Here is an 18,131-nt window from a genome sequence, read left to right as displayed (position 1 = left end):
GATTCTCAAACTACCTCAAACCCAGATCTCGTTCTCAAGTGAGTACCTATTCCATATATACAACTGTTTGTTAGACATGTTCATCGTGATATCTCATAGATAGCTTAAACTCCATATATCCCAAGCTGAACTCACCATTTTCTCCATCTTCTCTAATCCCTCAAATTTGCTCCTCCCCATCTTAGTTAATAGCATCACTAATCACATAGCTGCTTAAGCCAGATACCTGTGAATTATTCTCTACTCTTTATTTCTTCTGTACCCTCTGTATCAAACCACTCAGTAACTCCTGTCAACTTTACCTCCTAAATATCTCTATAATCAGTCATTGCCTTAGTTGAGGTCATCATCCCCCTTCTCTCCAATATTACCATTAAACCCTCTTAATGTTCCATCCAAACCAAATGTCTCCCAACCTCCAATCTTGTCCACTTCCAATCCACCCTCCAAACTATAGCTTTTCTAAAGAAAATATGTCATTTAATATCTTTTGCCCTCAAATACCCTTTCTTCATTCATCTACCAGGCCAACACCTACCTACGAGTCCTTCAATACTCATCTATAAATTCTTTGTTTGGAAAGTCTTCTCTGACCTCTCTAGACTGAACGTGGTTCTCCACCTCTGGGTTCACATAAAATCTTGCACATATCTCTATGAAAGCACTTACCGCACCTTATTTGAATAGTTGGTTACCTGTTTTCTCCTCTAAATCGTGATTTCCTGGGGGACAAAGGCTATTACTTGTTCACAGTTGTAGCCCCAGTGTCTAGTACAATGTCTGCCAAATGGCAGGTACCCAAAAAATGCTTGTTAAAAGACTGGCTGAAGATGATGATGGCATGTTCTTTTTGTAAATGTAGAGCTACATTAGGTGGTGGTAAACTCTAGAAACACGAGTATAGCATGATTTTGCTACTTCTGTATATATGACAATATTCTAAGCTAATAATATATAATAATTCATTTAAAAGATAGTTTTACAATAGGTTTATTTAAATAGATTTACTCTGGATATTCCTCAAAGCAATAGATTATAGTTGCACAAAGGGTCCTCAATAAGAAGTAATATTCATCAGTTTGAGTTGTGAAAAGTAGAGCTAGCAAGATGAAGGGGAAAGAGATGAGTGAAAAAACCTGAGTTGCAGTGTCAGTTCTCTATAGTATAATTGGACTGCTTGAGAAGCATTCAAAACAGAAACAATGAGGGGCCGGCCAGGTGGCACAGTGGTTAAGTGCGTGCGCTCCACTGCAGCGGCCTCGGTTCTGTAGGTTTGGATCCCGGGCACACGACAATGCACTGCTTGTCAAGCCATGCTGTGGCGGCGTCCCATATAAAGTAGAGGACGATGGGCACGGATGTCAGCCCAGGGCCAATCTTCCTTGGCAAAAAAAGAGGAAGATTAGCATCGGATGTTAGCTCAGGGCTGATGTTCCTCACACACAAAAAAAAAACCAGAAACAATGATGGTAGCCTAACCACATGAGCTGTATAACAGTCCCCACAAAATCCATTACCAGAGATGGTGTTTTATTAACCACAAGCCAAAACTGCAATGGCCAAGTTTAAAGCACTTTACAATTCACAAACTACTTTCACATCTATCATTTCACTTGATCCTCCCCAGAACCGTGGGAGATAGGTCTTATTAAAATGCCCATTTTATAGCCTAAAAACACCGAGACTGAGATAAAGTAGATAAGACAAAGTAATACTCTCCTGCTTTGAACCTTTCATAATCTTTCAAAACCTTTCCAAATCTTTTCATGATACAAGAATGCTTGGTGACAAATCCCGACAACTCTTCATCATGACAGATAGTGTAGGCCCTTATCACTTCTCTCCTACATTACTTCAATATCCTCCTAACTGATGTCTCTATCTCCAATCCTGGCCTATTTCCAATCTATCCTTTAAAGTGTAGCCAGAATCATATTCCGAAAATAAATTTGATAGTATTATCTCCTACTGAAAACTATTTTCTAGACCAGCCATGTCTAGTAGCATTTTCTGTGATGATGAAAATGTTCTATATCTGTGTGGTCAAATACAACAGCCACTTAGCCACATGTGGCTATTGAGCACTTGGAACATGTCTAGTGTGACCAAGCTACTAAGTTTTTAATTTTATTTAATTTTGTTTAATTTTAATTGAAATTTAAAAAGCCACATGTGGCTAATGCCTACTGTGTTGGACATTGTAGCTCTAAGCAATAGGAGCCTTTATTTGTTTCTGATTCTGGTGAAAGCCAATGAATAAATAAATAGGGGCAAGAAGAAGGTAAATGTTAAAGAATTTTGTAAACTATAAACACTATAAACATATTATAAGTATAGGTTATACCAAAGTGTTTAGAGCATAGCTGCCTTTTTCTTTCTTTCTTCTATTCTTTTTTGCTTTTCTATATTTTCTAATCTTTCAGTAGTTGGTATGCACTGTTTTGGTAATTTTTTTTAAATAGAAGAACTTGATTTTGCAAAAAGAAACATGAGAATAGCTCTTTATTAGGTAGCAGCAAATATATAGAATATCTATGTTACATAGCAATTGAAAAAAACCACTGAAATGAAGAAGAAATACTGGGACTCAATCTTCAAAGAGTCCCCCAATTCTCTAGTAAACTGATAACCAAAAATTGGCTAATTCTAAAAGCTGAAGAATACATCCAGGAAAGATTCTTAAACATGTTAAAGACCTTTTTACATTACACTAAATAATCATTGAGTCATATACAAGTATGTTAAAATGCATTAATTGTAGACAAAACAAACTAGAGTTCAATAAATGAACATATTAATACAACCTATTTAAAATGGTCAGATCACCAATTGAAAAGCTTAAACATGACATTGTTCTCATTCTAAAAACAAGTATATCAACCAATACCAAAGTATCTACAGTAACAAGTGAAAGTTCATTTTTACTGTCCTCTAGCCTCCCAACCCATCCCCTCTCCAGAGGTATGTTTGGAGTACATCCTTTCAGTTTTCTATATATTTGCATACACACATACACATACACACACACACACACACACAGAGTTATAGACCAAACTGTGTCCCCTCAAATTCATGTTGAAGTCCTAACCCCTAGTACCTCAAATGTGGCTGTATTTGGAGATAGGGCCTTTAAAGAGGTAATTAAGATTAAATGAGGTCATTAGGGTGGGCTCTAATCTAATATGACTGGTGTACTTATAAGAAGAGATTAGGACACAGACACACACAGAGGATGACCTTGCGAGAAAGAGGAAAAAAGAGCCATCTGCAAGCCAAGGAGAGATGTCTCAGAAGAAATGAACCCTGCTGACACCTTGATCTCAGACTTCTACCCTCCAGAACAGTGAGAAAATAAATTTCTCTTTAAGCTACCCAGTCTGTGGTAGTTCATTAAGGCAGCCCTAGCAAACTAATACACACACACACACACACACACATAGCTGTTAAGTCCCTACAATTAAGAATAGTTGATGAAAGAGTTCATACTTGGCCAATATTCATGCACTTAAAAATATGAATATATTACAATGACAAGTCATAATACAAGTTACTCAAGATCAATGAAAATAATTTAATAAGTAAACCAAAATAGAAGCCTCAACTTTTCTTTTCTAGTTTGCTTTGAAAGCGTGATAAGTAAATAGTTTAAAGCCTACTTCCCTAGAACATCAGTATCTGAGAAACTACACTCTTAGGATACAGTTTCTCCATTCTAATATCTTTTTCCCCTCCGGAGGCAGTAAAGAAAACTTAATCGGACAACTAATGAACAAGCCAAAATACAGTCTGCAGTTAAAATTTCTACAACTAGTAAAATTTTATACATTTTATTCCTCAAAGAACTCCATCTTTTAAGTCATTTTTTCTTAGCAAAAGATACCTACTATAAGATAACTCAAAAATTTTAGGATAAAAAATCATGTGTGCTTTGGTTATCGAACTAACAACTAACATTCAGTGAAGCTACCACAACACAGTACCACCTAATGACAGAAATGCAATGGACAAACTTAAGAGGTTATCCTCAAACTTAATAATCTGATTATGATTTTCCTGAAATATACATTTTATGTAGGAAGTGAGCCTTTGATTCCAAATGTATAGCACCACAGCAAATAGTATTTATTCTTATGTTAGACTTTGTTTTGATTTGGTTAGAGTTTAATCATCCATTTCACACATATTTTCTGAGTGCTTACTACATGTTAAGACACCATGCCCAGCTCTGCGGAAGATAAAAAAGATGACTGGAATGTATCTGCCTTTTAGGTGAATAAAATCGTATCTCCACTACAAGACACACATGATAACTACTTCTAGAAAAAGGTGTTATAGGAGTTCAGAGGAGGAAGAAATCAATGTCTTGTAAGTTTATAAGATATGGTTCTATGGAATAAGTTGGACCTTGAACTAAGATTTGAAAAACAAGGAGAAGTTAGAGAGAGGGCATTTCAGACCGAGGTATGGCATAAATGAAGGAACAAAAACAAAAAAGCACAAGGTCCAAGGAACAGGGAGCAATCCAGGGTGGTTGGAGAGGTAGGGTATTTATAGAGAAATAGTTAACAATATGGCTAGCAAGCTAGTTAGGTGGAAATCCTTTAGGGCCTTGAACACCAGGCTAAGGTATCAAGACCACTGAAGTCCACAAGCAGGGAAGTAACACTCATCAGATTTGTGCTTTAGGAAGAATAATCTGGATGTGTTGCATGGGATGGATTAGAAGCGTAAATGCCTGGAGGCAGTGAGAAAAGTCATGCATAAAGTTACAAGGGCCTAAAAGCAGGGCAGAAGTTGAGGGACAGAAAAGGACAGAATAGGCCATTGCTACCACAATGAAATGTTCACCTACCTCACAGGGTTACCGTGAAAATCAAATGACATAATAATATAAAAGATTTGAAAAGTATATTTATTCACTAGTGACAAACCCTACAAGGGTGTCGAGAGTACTGACGAGGACTTTAGGGAGGGAGATTTTAGAAAGGGTAGAAGAAAACCAAAACAACAAAAATGTCATCTTTTGCAGGCAGCTAAATATCTACCTATTGAAATTACTAAAATATTAAATAATTAAAAGACCTAATTATAATAAAGACCGAGCACGAAGAAAAAGAATGCTTACAAGTAAAATAGAAAACAATTTAAAATTATCTCAGCAATGTTTAAAAATTATGTACATACAAGAACTAGAATTCAAGGGGAAAATGGAAAATTATTTAAGAGGTGAGATTGTGGGTATTCTTCTCATGTTTCTATTAGATGTGGTTTTGTACAATTAAAAAGGGAAAATGTGTAAACAAAAACTATAAGGATCAAATACGAAACAGGCAATTTTGCCTCTATTATATACTCTATATACAACATGGGAAAGAACATACTCCTCTTGGAAAACCAGAAACTTTAAGATTATAACATTGAGTATCAATGTATTACTGTATTTTCCATTTAATCAAAATTTTGATATAAGCAAAACAGCTTTCCATTCCTTTTTTACCCCATTGCCCAATGATAAGTGCCCTTTATTCTGCCACTAGCTACTAAGGAACTCCATTAGAGATCCACCAGCCTGCAATATTATATTTTTCAGAAATTCTCTGATCCTCCTGAAATTGCATGCAAAATGAAGCATGTGTGTATATGCATTTTCCTAGGGAGAAGGTTCATGGCTTTTACAGATTCCTGAAGGGCCTAGTGGTCTAAAAGAAAGTTTAGAAACACTATCATGAACTCTTCTTCTCCCTGCTATTAATCTTAACGACCAATTCAAATCAATGTCAATGGCTTAGAGAATGTTATTTATTCATCCCTCTGAATGAGGGATCCTCTGAATTCGTCTTCTCAATCTTCAATGCCACTTTCAGACTAAGACCTTTCTATTTCCATTCCTTATAACTTATAGCCCATGTATGCTTCGTCTTTATTTACAACTTTCGTAGCATTGCTGCTACTCTCCACCACCTCCTTAAAAACCTATTTCTAACTTCCTAGATGATTTCAGAACCTAGCTTACTTTTCCCTTACTCTAATTCCATCTCCCCAACACTAGCAAATACTGAACTCATCGTCAATCTCAGTTTTTCTACTGCTAATCTTAGATCAACAAGTACTATGTGAAAAGGCAGAACAATACAAATTTGCCCCATTAAAAATTTACGTGAACTTAAACGCAGCCTATGTTGCTCCTGGAAAACTATTACCAGTAATAAACTAGGCTCACAAAGTAGAGGTACGATATATATAAAGGGCCAGTCCAAACAGATCAGCATCAGGAAACTACCGAATTCAAAGAAACCTTAGAAATCAAGAAGTTGAATCGTATTTTACAGAAACTGATGTCCAAAGGAACAAGTGATCTGTCCAAGATAATTAAGAGTAGAAACAGAGTTCAGGTGGTGATGTGTTCTGGTCCAATGTTCATCCCACTACACCATGCTATGTCCTTCGTACACCAGTTGTTTATCCTCTTTAACATTTAGAAATCAAAATCCTTCAAATTATCTGTATTTTCTCCAATAAGATTTACTTACTACTACTTCAAGACCCTTTAATAGTATGCAATATCATTCCTTCCTGGCTTGTTGGGTGAGAATGATACAGGGGACAAGAATTGAAAGCCTTAATGAAATCAAGATAGACTGCACTTCTAAGTACCCCATCACTCTCTCATTTGAAGAACTGAATTGGTTTGGCATGTCTTGCTCTTCTCAAAACCAAGCTAGCTGCTTCCTAATAGCTTATATTCTTCTAATGATAGCAAAGTATCATTTAATGATTTCTTCTAGTGTCTCCTAACACCAAAGCCAACTCTTCTGATTGTGGGTTTACCAATGTTCTTTCTGCTAGATTACCCCTTTTAAAGTGAGTTGCAATCCTGAATGACATAAATTTAAATCAGTTCTATCTTCAAGAATACATCTATTTTAAATTATGATTAATGGTTATTTATTTGCCTCTTAGAAGGTCATTTAGAAAGTGTTTCTTGGTCTCCCAATAAAAGGACAATCAATTTAAGAAATTTTTTCTTATATGCACATTAAGTCCTTCTTCTTGCAACCGAAGTCTATGTCTCTGTATTATAAACTAATGTTCCAGGTACATTCAGGAATCAATAAACTATTAGAAGGATAGCTTTTGATTTTTTAAAAAATAATTATCCTTTAGGTACTTTAAATGTCACTGAATCATCTCTCATTCCCTTAAGTTCCAGGCAAAATAATCCACTTAAAAACATCCTTAATTATTTCCTGTTAAGTTCTGTTTTTCATTTTCTTATTATATTCTGTGTCTTCTCAGTAATCACTGTAGTTTCTTGATATGCATCTTACATTATGAAACCTAAATCTTAAAACTAGAATCTCTAAAAAGCAGAGTAGGAGGATTATTTCCCTAGTGCTATTATATTCCCACTTCAGTTAATATGAAGGCCAGAAGTAAAGTCTCTTAACTGTTATCTACTCCGTTAACTATCAGCAGCCAATCGGGGGTGGGAGGGCAGCAAGAGGGAACTCACTCCTGGAAGAAATTAAAGCTCCCATCCTTTGTCCATGATGTCAGAGCCAACAAATGAAAACAAAACAGTACCTATTCAAAAGAACTACTAAATGGAACATACAAAGTAAGTACACCAAAATAAAAGGTGTGCTAGACCTCACTGGGAATATCTCCTACAAACCAAAGAGAGGACAGACTGCTTTGCTGCATGCAGTAAGCCAAAGGACAGGAGCCAGTCAAAAAAAAATGAAAAGAGTTCCACTTCTGGCATGACGACATAAGAAGCTCCTTAGACCCACTCCCCAACAAAACTGGTAAAATTTATAAAAGCACAACCATTTAAAGTCCCTAGAAATGGTCCTGGGGGCATACAGCAAATGAAATACCTACTAGAGCTCTGTAAGAATGGCACGAGTCTGTGGTCTTTGAATCATGACATACTCCCTGCCTCCCCACTCCCAGTTGGGCAATATGGAAACTCCACCTGAGACTGGTGCAGCCAAGAGCACAGTGTGCCTTCTCCTCTCTTAGCTCCTAGTTGGAAGACTAACTTCCTGGGAAAGGCAGGGCATCAGCATTCCTCATCCTTCCCCCAGCTACCTGCTGCTGAAGCCAACTTCTGGGCTAGGGTGGCCAAGAGGTAGGGGCTCCCTTCTTCCACACACCCCCATTGAAGGGACAAAGGCTCTACCTTGGGTGTGGCACCTCTGAGAATACTTAAGCCCCAATCACTCTGGCCCTGACTCATAAGTGGCTGGTTCCATAAAAGGAGAGGCAAGCCAAAAAGACCTGAGGCTACTGCTCCCCCGACTCCACCTAGCACTCAACTCCTAAAGTTGGGGTATCACTCAGAGAGAAGCCACCATTGTTCCCACCCCTGGCTCCAGAGCTGTGGCTGGGAGATGTTCCCTGGGAGGAGAAGGCCCTTAAAGCAGATAGGTCCCAGAGGAATTGACTTCATCTACAACTGGATGTGGAGAAGTTCAAGCCTAAGGTTGCTCTCAAAAACAGTGGAGGTTGTGGTGAAAGGCAAGTGGTAATCACTGGACATAGAGGCTAAACTGTAGGTCAGTTGGTTTGCCCCCAGAGAACCAGAAAACCAAGCAGGGAGACAGCTGGGAGAAGCCTCCCTGGGGTCAGAACAAATCTCAAACACTGACCTCAGCAACTGCCACTTCAAAGGAACCCCAATTAGATTGCTTTAGTTTGTGGAACAATTTATGCCTCAGAAACTAATGGAGCATAAATGGGAAAGAGACAAAGAGAACCCTGCCAAAACCACTGTCATCCCAGGGTGACAGTGTGCACACCCAAGGCTTTGTCCCTTAAGGAGCAACATCAGAGGCTTTAACATTGTGGAGTGGGAGGGTGGAGGGGAGGGTGGAAAGAGACAGCACTAAAATAATCCAGCCAGTCTCTAAACAAATAAACAAGCAAGCAAATAACAATAACAAGCCTTAGGAGGGAGGGGACAAGTACCTGGAGTTACCACAACACATTATCTAAAACGTCCAGTTTCCAAAAAATTACGAGACAGGCAAAGAAACAGGAAAGTATAACCTATATGCTGGGAAAAAAGCAGACACAAGAAACTGTCTGTGGTTTTGACCAGAAGTCAGATTGAAGAAAAAAAAGCCTTCAAAGTAATCATTATAAATATGTTCAAAGACTAAAGGACACCATGGTAAAGAAATAAAGGAAGGTGTGATGACAATGCCACATCACATGAAGAATATCAATAAACACATAGGAATTATAAAAAAAAGAACAAAATGGAAATTCTAGAGGTGAAAAGTACAATAACTGAAATGAAAAATTCACTAGCGGGGCTCAATAGTAGATGTGAACTGGCAGAAGAAAGAAGTAGTGAACTTGAAGATAGATCAATAGACATCATGCAATCTGAAGAACAGAGATAAAAAAAGAGTGAAGAAAAATGAACAAAACCTCATAGAAACGTAGGACATTATTAAGCGCACCAACACACGTATAATGAGTGTACCAGAAAGAAAGCAGATAAAGAGGAAGAAAAACTACTAAATGAAACAATCGCTGAAAATTTCCAAAGCTTATTAAAAAAAAACAATAATTTATTGTTGTTGTTCACATCCAAGAAGCTCAACAAACTTCAAATAGGAAACATGCAAAGAGATTCACAGACACATTACAGTAAAAATACTGAAAGCCAAAAACAAAGGGAAAATCTTGAAAGCAGCAAGAGAAAAAAGACTCCTCTCTAACAAGGGAATCTCAATAAGATTAACAGCTGATTTCTTAGCAGAAACAATGTACAGGCAAGAAGGCAGTGGGACAACATATTCAAAGTGTTCAAAGAAAAAAACTGTCAAGCAAGAATCCTATATCCAGAAAAGATATTGTTCAAAAATGAAGGCAAAATAAAGACATTCCCAAACAAAAACTAGAAGAACTTGTTATTAGCAGAATCAATTTACAAGAAATACCAAAGGAAGTTCCTTAGGCTGAAAACAAGTGACACCAGACTGTAATTCAAATCCACACACAAAAAAACAAAGAGCACTAGAAAAGGTAATTATGTGATTATAAAAAACTGTATAAATGCACACTTTTTCTACTTTCTTCTTTGAACTTATTTAAGAAGCAACTGTATAAAATAATATGTATATAACATATTGTTGAGCCTATAACATATAGAGATGCAATATATTTGCCAGTAACATCACAAAGGAGATGGGTGTGAGCACAGCTGTACTGGAATAAGGAAATGATTCCAGGTGGTAACTCAAACACAAGAGAACAAATGAAGAGAAGCAGAAATGATAAACACAGGTTAATATAACAAAAGCCATAAATATTTATTTGCCCTCCTTTCTTCTCTCAACTTTTGCAAAAGTCATAAAATTATATAAAGTAATAATTATGACAAAGTATTGTTAGGATTGTAACATTTATAGATGTAACATATATATAAAAATAAAACAACAAAAGGGAAAAAGGAACTAGAACCAAACCAGAGTAATGTTTCTACATCTCACTAGAATTAAGTTATTAAATTCTTAGAAGAAAACATACAGGTAAATCTTCATGACCTTAGATTTGGCAATGGATTCTCAGCTATAACACCAAAAGTATGACCAACAAAAGAAAAAAATAGGTAAATTTAACTTCATCAAAATGAAAAATTTTTTGTGCTTCAAAAGACACTATCAAGAAAGTAAGAAGATAACCCACAGAATGGGATAAACTATTTGCAAATCATATATCTGATAAGGGACTTGAATCTAGAATATATAAAAAAGATAACCCAAAGAATGGGAGAAAATATTTGCAAATCATATATCTGATAAGGGACTTGAATCTAGAACATATAAAAAGAAACTCTCACATCTCAATAACAAAAAGATAAATAACCCAATTAAAAAATCGGTAAAGGACCCAAATAGACATTTCTCCAAAGAAGATATACAAATGGCCAATAAGCACGTGGACAGATGCTCAACATGTTTAGTCACCAGGGAAATACAAATCAAAACCACAATGAGATAATGCTTCATATCCACTAGGATGGCTAGATTTAAAAAGTCAGGTAACAACTATTGGGCAAGAATGTGGAGAAATTGGAACCCTCATAAAATTTCTGATGGTAATGTAAAATGGTATAGTCACTTTGAAAACCAGTCTGGAAGTTCCTTAAGGAATTAAACATAGAGTTACCATATGACCCAGCAATTCTACTCCTAGGTATACACCCAAGAGAAATGAAAACTTATGTTCATACAAAACCTGTACGTGAATGTTTATAGACGCATTATTCATAACAGCCAAAAGATGGAAAAAACCCACCCAAATATCCATCAACTGATGAATGCATACAGACAATCCTGTATATCCATATCACGGAGTATTATTTGGCCATAAAAAGAAATGAAGTACTTAATACATGCCATAATGATAAGTGAAAGAAGCAAGTCTCAAAAGACCACATAATGTATGATTCCATTTATGTGAAATGTCCAGAATGGACAAATCTATAGAGACTGAATGTAGATTCGTGGTTGCTTAGGGCTGGTGGGGCAGGGGGATGGGGGAGTGATAGCCAAAAGGGTAGCAGGCTTCTTTTTGAGGAAATGAAATATAAAATTGACTTTGGTGACAGTGGTACATATCACTGAATATAATAAAATCCATTAAATTGCACACACTTTATTTTTTTTATTTTTATTTTTTGAGGAAGCTTGGCCCTGAGCTAACATCTGCTGCCAATATTCTTTTTTTTTTTTTTTTTTGCTGAGGAAAATTGGCTCTGAGCTAACATCTGTGCCCATCCTCCTCTATTTTGTATGTGGGACACCGCCACAGCATGGCTTGAGGAGTGGTGCATCAGTCCACACCCAGGATTCGAACCTGCAAACCCTGGGCTGCTGAAGCAGAGCGTGTGAACTTAACCACTATGCCACTGGGACGGGCCCTGAATTGCACACTTTAAATGGGTGAACTGTATGGTATGTGAATTAATCTCAATAAAGATGTTTAAAAAAAAAACAAATGAAGAAAGTATATAATCAGTGCCAGGACGAAGAGTCAAGGGCTCTTTAAACTTAGATAAAAGGTACTATGGATTAACTATATGATGCCTGTTTCTACCATATAAATATTAATGCAATAAACCCAAAATTCTATCATTCAAAATTCATAAGTCCTTTTAATATTAACTAATGTAGTAGAGGCAACTGCATAATAAATCATTACAATTTAAATCTTATCATATGAAATCTTCCAATTTTAAGAAAAACTTTTATGTTTAAGGTGTTTCCCTCTATTAATAATGCTCTAGTAATTATTAAATAAGTATCTTTACAACTCAACAAATATTATGTGCTTAGTGTCTGCCAGAGTCTTATTTTATTTACCCTTATATAAATACCTGATACACAAAAGGCAATAAATAAATGAATAGTCTTAAATGCTGTCCTTTATCTACACTAGGACTTAGTTTCCACATCTGCAAAATTAGAAGGATTGGATATGATATTCTCTAAAGCAGCACTGTTCAATAGAACTCCCTGCAGTGATGGAAATGTTCCATATCTATGTGGCTATTTGGCCCTTGAAATGTGGCTAATTCAAATGAGGAATTAAATTTTAATTTAATTTAATTTTAATAGCCACATGAACCTAGTGACTACCATATTGCACAACATAGCTCTAGGGAATAATCCTGTGTGAAAAACACATTTTATAATGCATCCTAGTAATCCCATACATGTGGGAGTGTGTACATATATGTGTGTGTGCGTGTGTATATAAATATATACTATTTATATATATATAAAACAACATTTCCCTTAATATGTATAAAGCACTGACATTTTCTTTCCTATTCTGCTGAATTTCATCTAAATGCTGATCCAATCCACTAATATGATTTCATAACACTACACTAAGGTTCCTTTCAGCTCTAAAATATAATGCTATATACCAATGATTGTCCTAAAAGTATGCATTCAATATCTATTTTGTAATCTTAACCATAAATCACTAATTTGAAGGTGCCTCAGGTTATATCAGGTTTTACTTTAAAAGCCTTATAATCATTGTTTCACGGCCCTGTTAAATCCACAGTTTTTAAAAAGATGGCAGGAGTTCTACTTTCAAGAAGTAAAAAACAAAGGTAACATCTTTCCCTTGTTTTTCACACTTCGGAAATGGTAACCAAAGGAAATGGTAGGATGTAGAGAAGATAGTGGAGAAAGGAAGGAAGTTGTGGGGATGAGGTTCATGAAAAGAGAGAAAGCTAACTTTTTATTGCCATCACCTCCTCTGAAACTCCTAAGGACTTCTTCCCCCTTATTCCTCCAGCCTGACAAAGTCCCAAAAATTTTATCTTAACTTCATCTGGCTTATTAGAGGACTACAGAACAAGAATGGTTCATAAGAGATCACATGTTACAACTTCCGACTATAAAGTGCTTTAAAAACCTTAGTAAAATGATCTGGATTTGTTTCTCTAGCCTCATCTGCCACTTCCTATCATGAACTCCTCACTAGTCTAAACTATATGCAGTTCTACAAAAGGTCCATGCTCACTCTTACCTATGGGCCTTTGCACATGCTATTCCCTTTAACTAGCTAACTTCTAATTTTTCAGGCCTTGGCTTAGATATCAGTTACTCAAGGCAATTTTCCCCACCTCAAGATTAGACTGGATGCCCCTCATGTATATTCTTCCATTCCTTTTACCTTCCTCATCATTGCACTACTGTATTATAGTTGTCTGTTTAGTTACCTATTTCCCCTACTAGACTTTAAACTCTTTAAGGCCAGGGCTTATATTTTGTTCTGTTCACTGCTGTAAAGGTGTTCAATAATAACTGAAAGAATGAATGGATATAATTCTTCCCATGTTCCACATTTCTAGTGTCATTTCCTATTCTCCCTGCTTGAAATGTTCTCCCCAGTTCTATCACCAGCATAAGATTCTCTCTATAATTGAGTCCTTAATTATCACTATTTCTTCTGGATGCCCACAGCCCTTATTGTTCATGCTGTTCATTTGATATTTAACCTACTATCTTGTTTTTTAGTTATTTTTATAATGCATAGATCCAACCCCCTTAAGTAAATTGACCAATCTGGAAGGTATTACTGTATCTGTTTCTCTTGGTACCCCATTATCTAGCATAGTGCTATGCACATACTAGACATTAAATATTTGTTGATGAATCAAAATTTAAGAGGTTATTTCTCATACAAAGCTCATACAAATACTTTAGTGATACTGATAAACAAGTGGTGGCAATTACACTTTTTGTCAATATATAGGAAATAAAAAGATATACTGAAGTACAGCAAGGACCAATAATTTTAAAAAAAACCGTTCTTGGGCCGGCCTGGTGGCTTAGCGGTTAAGTGCGCGCACTCCGCTACTGGTGGCTGGGGTTTGGCTCCCGGGCGCGCACCAACGCACTGCTTGTCCGGCCATCCCGAGGCCGCGGCCCACATACAGCAACTAGACGATGTGCAACTATGCCATACAACTATCTACTGGGGCTTTGGGGGGGGGGGGGGAAGGGAGGAGAATTGGCAATAGATGTTAGCTCAGAGCCAGTCTTCCTCAGCAAAAAGAGGAGGATTAGCATGGATGTTAGCTCAGGGCTGATCTTCCTCACAAAAAAAAAAAAAAAAAAACTGTTCTTGAGAGAGAGATAATAATGGACGCAAATATTAAGGGGCACTATAATCATAGCTACATTCATTAGTTAAAGATAAGTAACCTTATGGCTTTCAAAGTGACCTGTGTATACAGAAGAATACTATGTTCAGATCAAAGGACAAACGTGTTTACATATGAATTTAGGGCGGTCTGTGTTTTGGAGAGAAAGATAATGATGGTTTTGGCCTATCAAGGAGCACTGTCTGTCAGCAAGGGAGTTAACCGGTGCCAACTCAATTTGCCGCTTGTTTACAGGTAGCTTGCTGTCATCTTAAAATGCCCTCCAAATTGCTACTTCCGACTGAGTAAAATCTGAACCACAGGCAAATTGGTCCCAAATTCCATTACTAACTTTGGAAAGTAGCCCAGTTTTCCTTCCATTTAGAAAGAGAAGCAGTCTGGGAATGGTGTCTACCTCATCTTCTTAAACTCAGAGGAAAAAACTGTAAATCCTGCGCGAGTCACCAGCGCTCCAGGTGCCCTCTGCCCGGAACCTCCCGTCGCCTTTCCATTTGCTGTACCCCAGAGGTTTTCTTCACCCTGTCCTCAAATTACTAACCCTAACTTCCTTCACTTACTGCTGCTCCGAGTTAGCCCTGACAGCCTTTCTTCTTGGCGCTGTCTCTGACCCGAGAACACGAGGACAACCTTTTCGCTATAGGTCCACTTGTCCTTCACCCTACTCTTCCATGCGAACGGCATCTCACCTGGGAGATTCGGACGGTTCCAGAGGCGCCGAGATGACGTGACCTCCACTGCGGACCTCGGTCGCGGACAGAGACTAAAGGCCGGATCAGAATCGCGGTGTGCCGGCGCTTTTCGAAAGCAGCCGCCGCAGCTCCCCAGCGCCACGAACGTATCGCGAGCAGCGCCATCTTGAGCGAGGAACGAGGAACCGAGAGCAGAGGATTATGGGACGCTGGCGGACCGAACTCGGCTACCTTAATCCTCTCGCCTTTCCTGGTTTTCCCGGAGCCCAAGAGCGGAAATAGCTTCTCTCTGAAGAGTCGGATGCTTTGGCGAAAGGACTGTTTTCTTCTTTGGCTGGCCTTTGAGTGTGTTTTCGTACACAACCAGGAATGTCGGAGTAACATTGTCTTTCTCTCTTTTACTAGATTTGCCAGATAATATACAGGATGCTCACTTAAATTTGAATTTCAGGTAAACAACAAATAATTTTTTTGGTATACGTATGTCCCAAATACTGCATTCGCTAAATCTGGCAACCCTATCTTATCCGTCATTCCACTATTCTCTTACCACCTCCAACTCAGTACCACGCTCCACTCTCTCCATTTTCCCTCTGCGTTTTCTTAGCTTCACTCTCCTGTGCGGTAACGCTTAGGGTAGATTAAACTACAGATATGAATTTCCCCAGGGAGGAGGCTTTATTCGCGAGATTCACGACCTGCTGGTCCTGTAAGCGTTTTTACTTGGCTGCTAGTTTTCTTTCACGCAAACCTTGAGGCAGTTTTCCTTTGGTCTGTTGCTCTTGGGACAGTTGTACACACACACACATACACATCTTTGTTAATTTGCTTCTCTTTATAGCTCTTCCCTTTGGTTTCTGCAGCGGCCCTAATTATTACAAAACAGATAGATTGGCTGAGGGATGGTAAAGTGAAGATGTATATAGAGAAGTCCATGTTTAAAGACAGGTTTATATTGTTTTGTCACCACTATTGTAACTGCAGGCCCTCCAGGACCAGTTCAACAGACCCCATCTCTTATCAACAGAGTGATTAAGAATTATCTTTCAGAAAATCTACAAAGTCACATAGCCAGAGCATGTGCAAAAGAAGAACTCTTGACCTGAAATGACCCAGAACCAAAGATTCTCCTTCCCACAGAACCCAAGGACCAAGACAGACCAGAACTTGAACCCTAGACTCTACCAATGATTTCTATTAGGGCTGAATAGTGCCACTGAATATTTCTATCCAGGTAAGGTGTTGTCCAGTCGTGCTCTAGTTTTTTAAAAATGTAGGAACCTATGCAATATATATTTTGTGAGAGATTGTCAGATATAATGTGACAAAATAATATCTTAAATTTTTATACTTTCAGACACACACATATTATTATCTTACTGGATTTTAATAACAGATTTTTGAGGTATGCCTCCTTCCTAGTAGATAAAGAAAAGGGCCACGTGGTGATAGAATCAGAACTAGAATTGTGGTATTCTGGTGCTATTCCGTTGTTTTTTACACTAAAGATGTTGCCTACACTGAAACATAAGGTTTAATTGAAAATCTCTAGAGGCCATATAAAATCATAAGATTTTAAATTAGGCGAGACCTCAGAATTCTGAAACACCTGACCCTACAGATGATTTCTCAGGATTTTTGAGAAGTTTCATTAGAATCACCTACAGGCATTATTGGCATGGAACAACAGTTGTGAGGTATTTGAATGGAGTCAACATATTTTTACTGAAGTAGTGCTCATTGTAAGCCAACTCCTCTGATTAAGAAATGTGAATAACATTGGAATACCCAAGTAGTTACTCTTTGATAAACTGAAGTGTGTCAAACATGAGACAAATAAGCCAAAGAAAATTTCCAGTGCACCCAGAAATAGAACATGAAGCATAGTGAGAGTTGTGCACTACTAGAGAAGTGCAGCAACAGACAGGCCAACTTGGCCTGCAGCAACTTGACACTTAAGTGTCCAAAATAAAGAGACAGAGGAGTGCGCAATAAAAGCTACTATAAATAGCTGTTGCAGACACAAGTCACATGACATCACTTTATGGAATAATTATACTTATATGTGTGTACTATTTTGCAATTTACAAAATGCTTTTCCATACCTTATCTTATTTAATCCTCACATCAACCCTGGAGAATAGGTATTATTTATTAATATTCCCGTATTTATGAAGAAACAGGTTGTGACTTGACAGAGGTCACAGAGCTAATGGGATGAAGACCAAATCTAGGTTTTTGACTCTAAATACAGCGCTCTTTTCACATAATTGTACCTGACATGTGGAAGAAACACTTGAGTACTTAAAAGGCTACGGTGGTCTTTTCTGTTTCTAGAAAATGCCAGAACTTATTCTCACCTTAGTGCCTTTGCACTTGCCTTCCCCTCTACGTGGAACATCCTTCCTTCCTGGAGAGGTTTTTTTTTGGTGAGGAAGATTGGCCCTAGCTAATATCCGTTGCCAATCTTCCTCATTTTGCTGAGGAAAATTAGCCCTGAGCTAACATTTGTGCCCGTCTTCCTCTATTTTGTTTATGGGACGCTGCCACAGCATAGCTTGATGAGCGATGCATATGTCCCCACCCGGAATCCAAACGTGCGAACCCTGGGCCGCTGAAGCATAGTGTGCAAACTTAACCACTACACCACTGGGCTGGCCCCCTGGAGACTTTTTAATGACTCAAATATCACCTGCTTAGAGAAGCTTTTCAAGAGCATCTTATCTAAAGAAGCC

General features: G+C 37.7%; 1 protein-coding gene across 2 annotated transcripts in view; it reads right to left on the bottom strand.

Moving 5' to 3' along the window:
• The window catches only part of ABCB7 (ATP binding cassette subfamily B member 7), a 125,487-nt gene extending 109,908 nt beyond the window's left edge, over positions 1–15,579 (bottom strand). For both annotated transcript variants that reach the window (XM_004442186.3, XM_087426646.1), the window contains exon 1: positions 15,394–15,579. In XM_004442186.3, the coding sequence (XP_004442243.1) occupies positions 15,394–15,561 (168 nt within the window). In that variant the 5' untranslated portion in view covers positions 15,562–15,579. The remainder of the gene's footprint in view (positions 1–15,393) is intronic.
• Positions 15,580–18,131: the final 2,552 nt, after the last annotated feature.

The sequence above is a fragment of the Ceratotherium simum genome, chromosome X, assembly GCF_057802395.1.
Source record: "Ceratotherium simum simum isolate JZ-2026a chromosome X, ASM5780239v1, whole genome shotgun sequence".
Taxonomy (NCBI): Eukaryota; Metazoa; Chordata; class Mammalia; order Perissodactyla; family Rhinocerotidae; genus Ceratotherium; species Ceratotherium simum.
The sequence above is the reverse complement of the archived record's forward strand: the minus strand, read 5'-3'. Positions and strand labels throughout refer to the sequence as shown.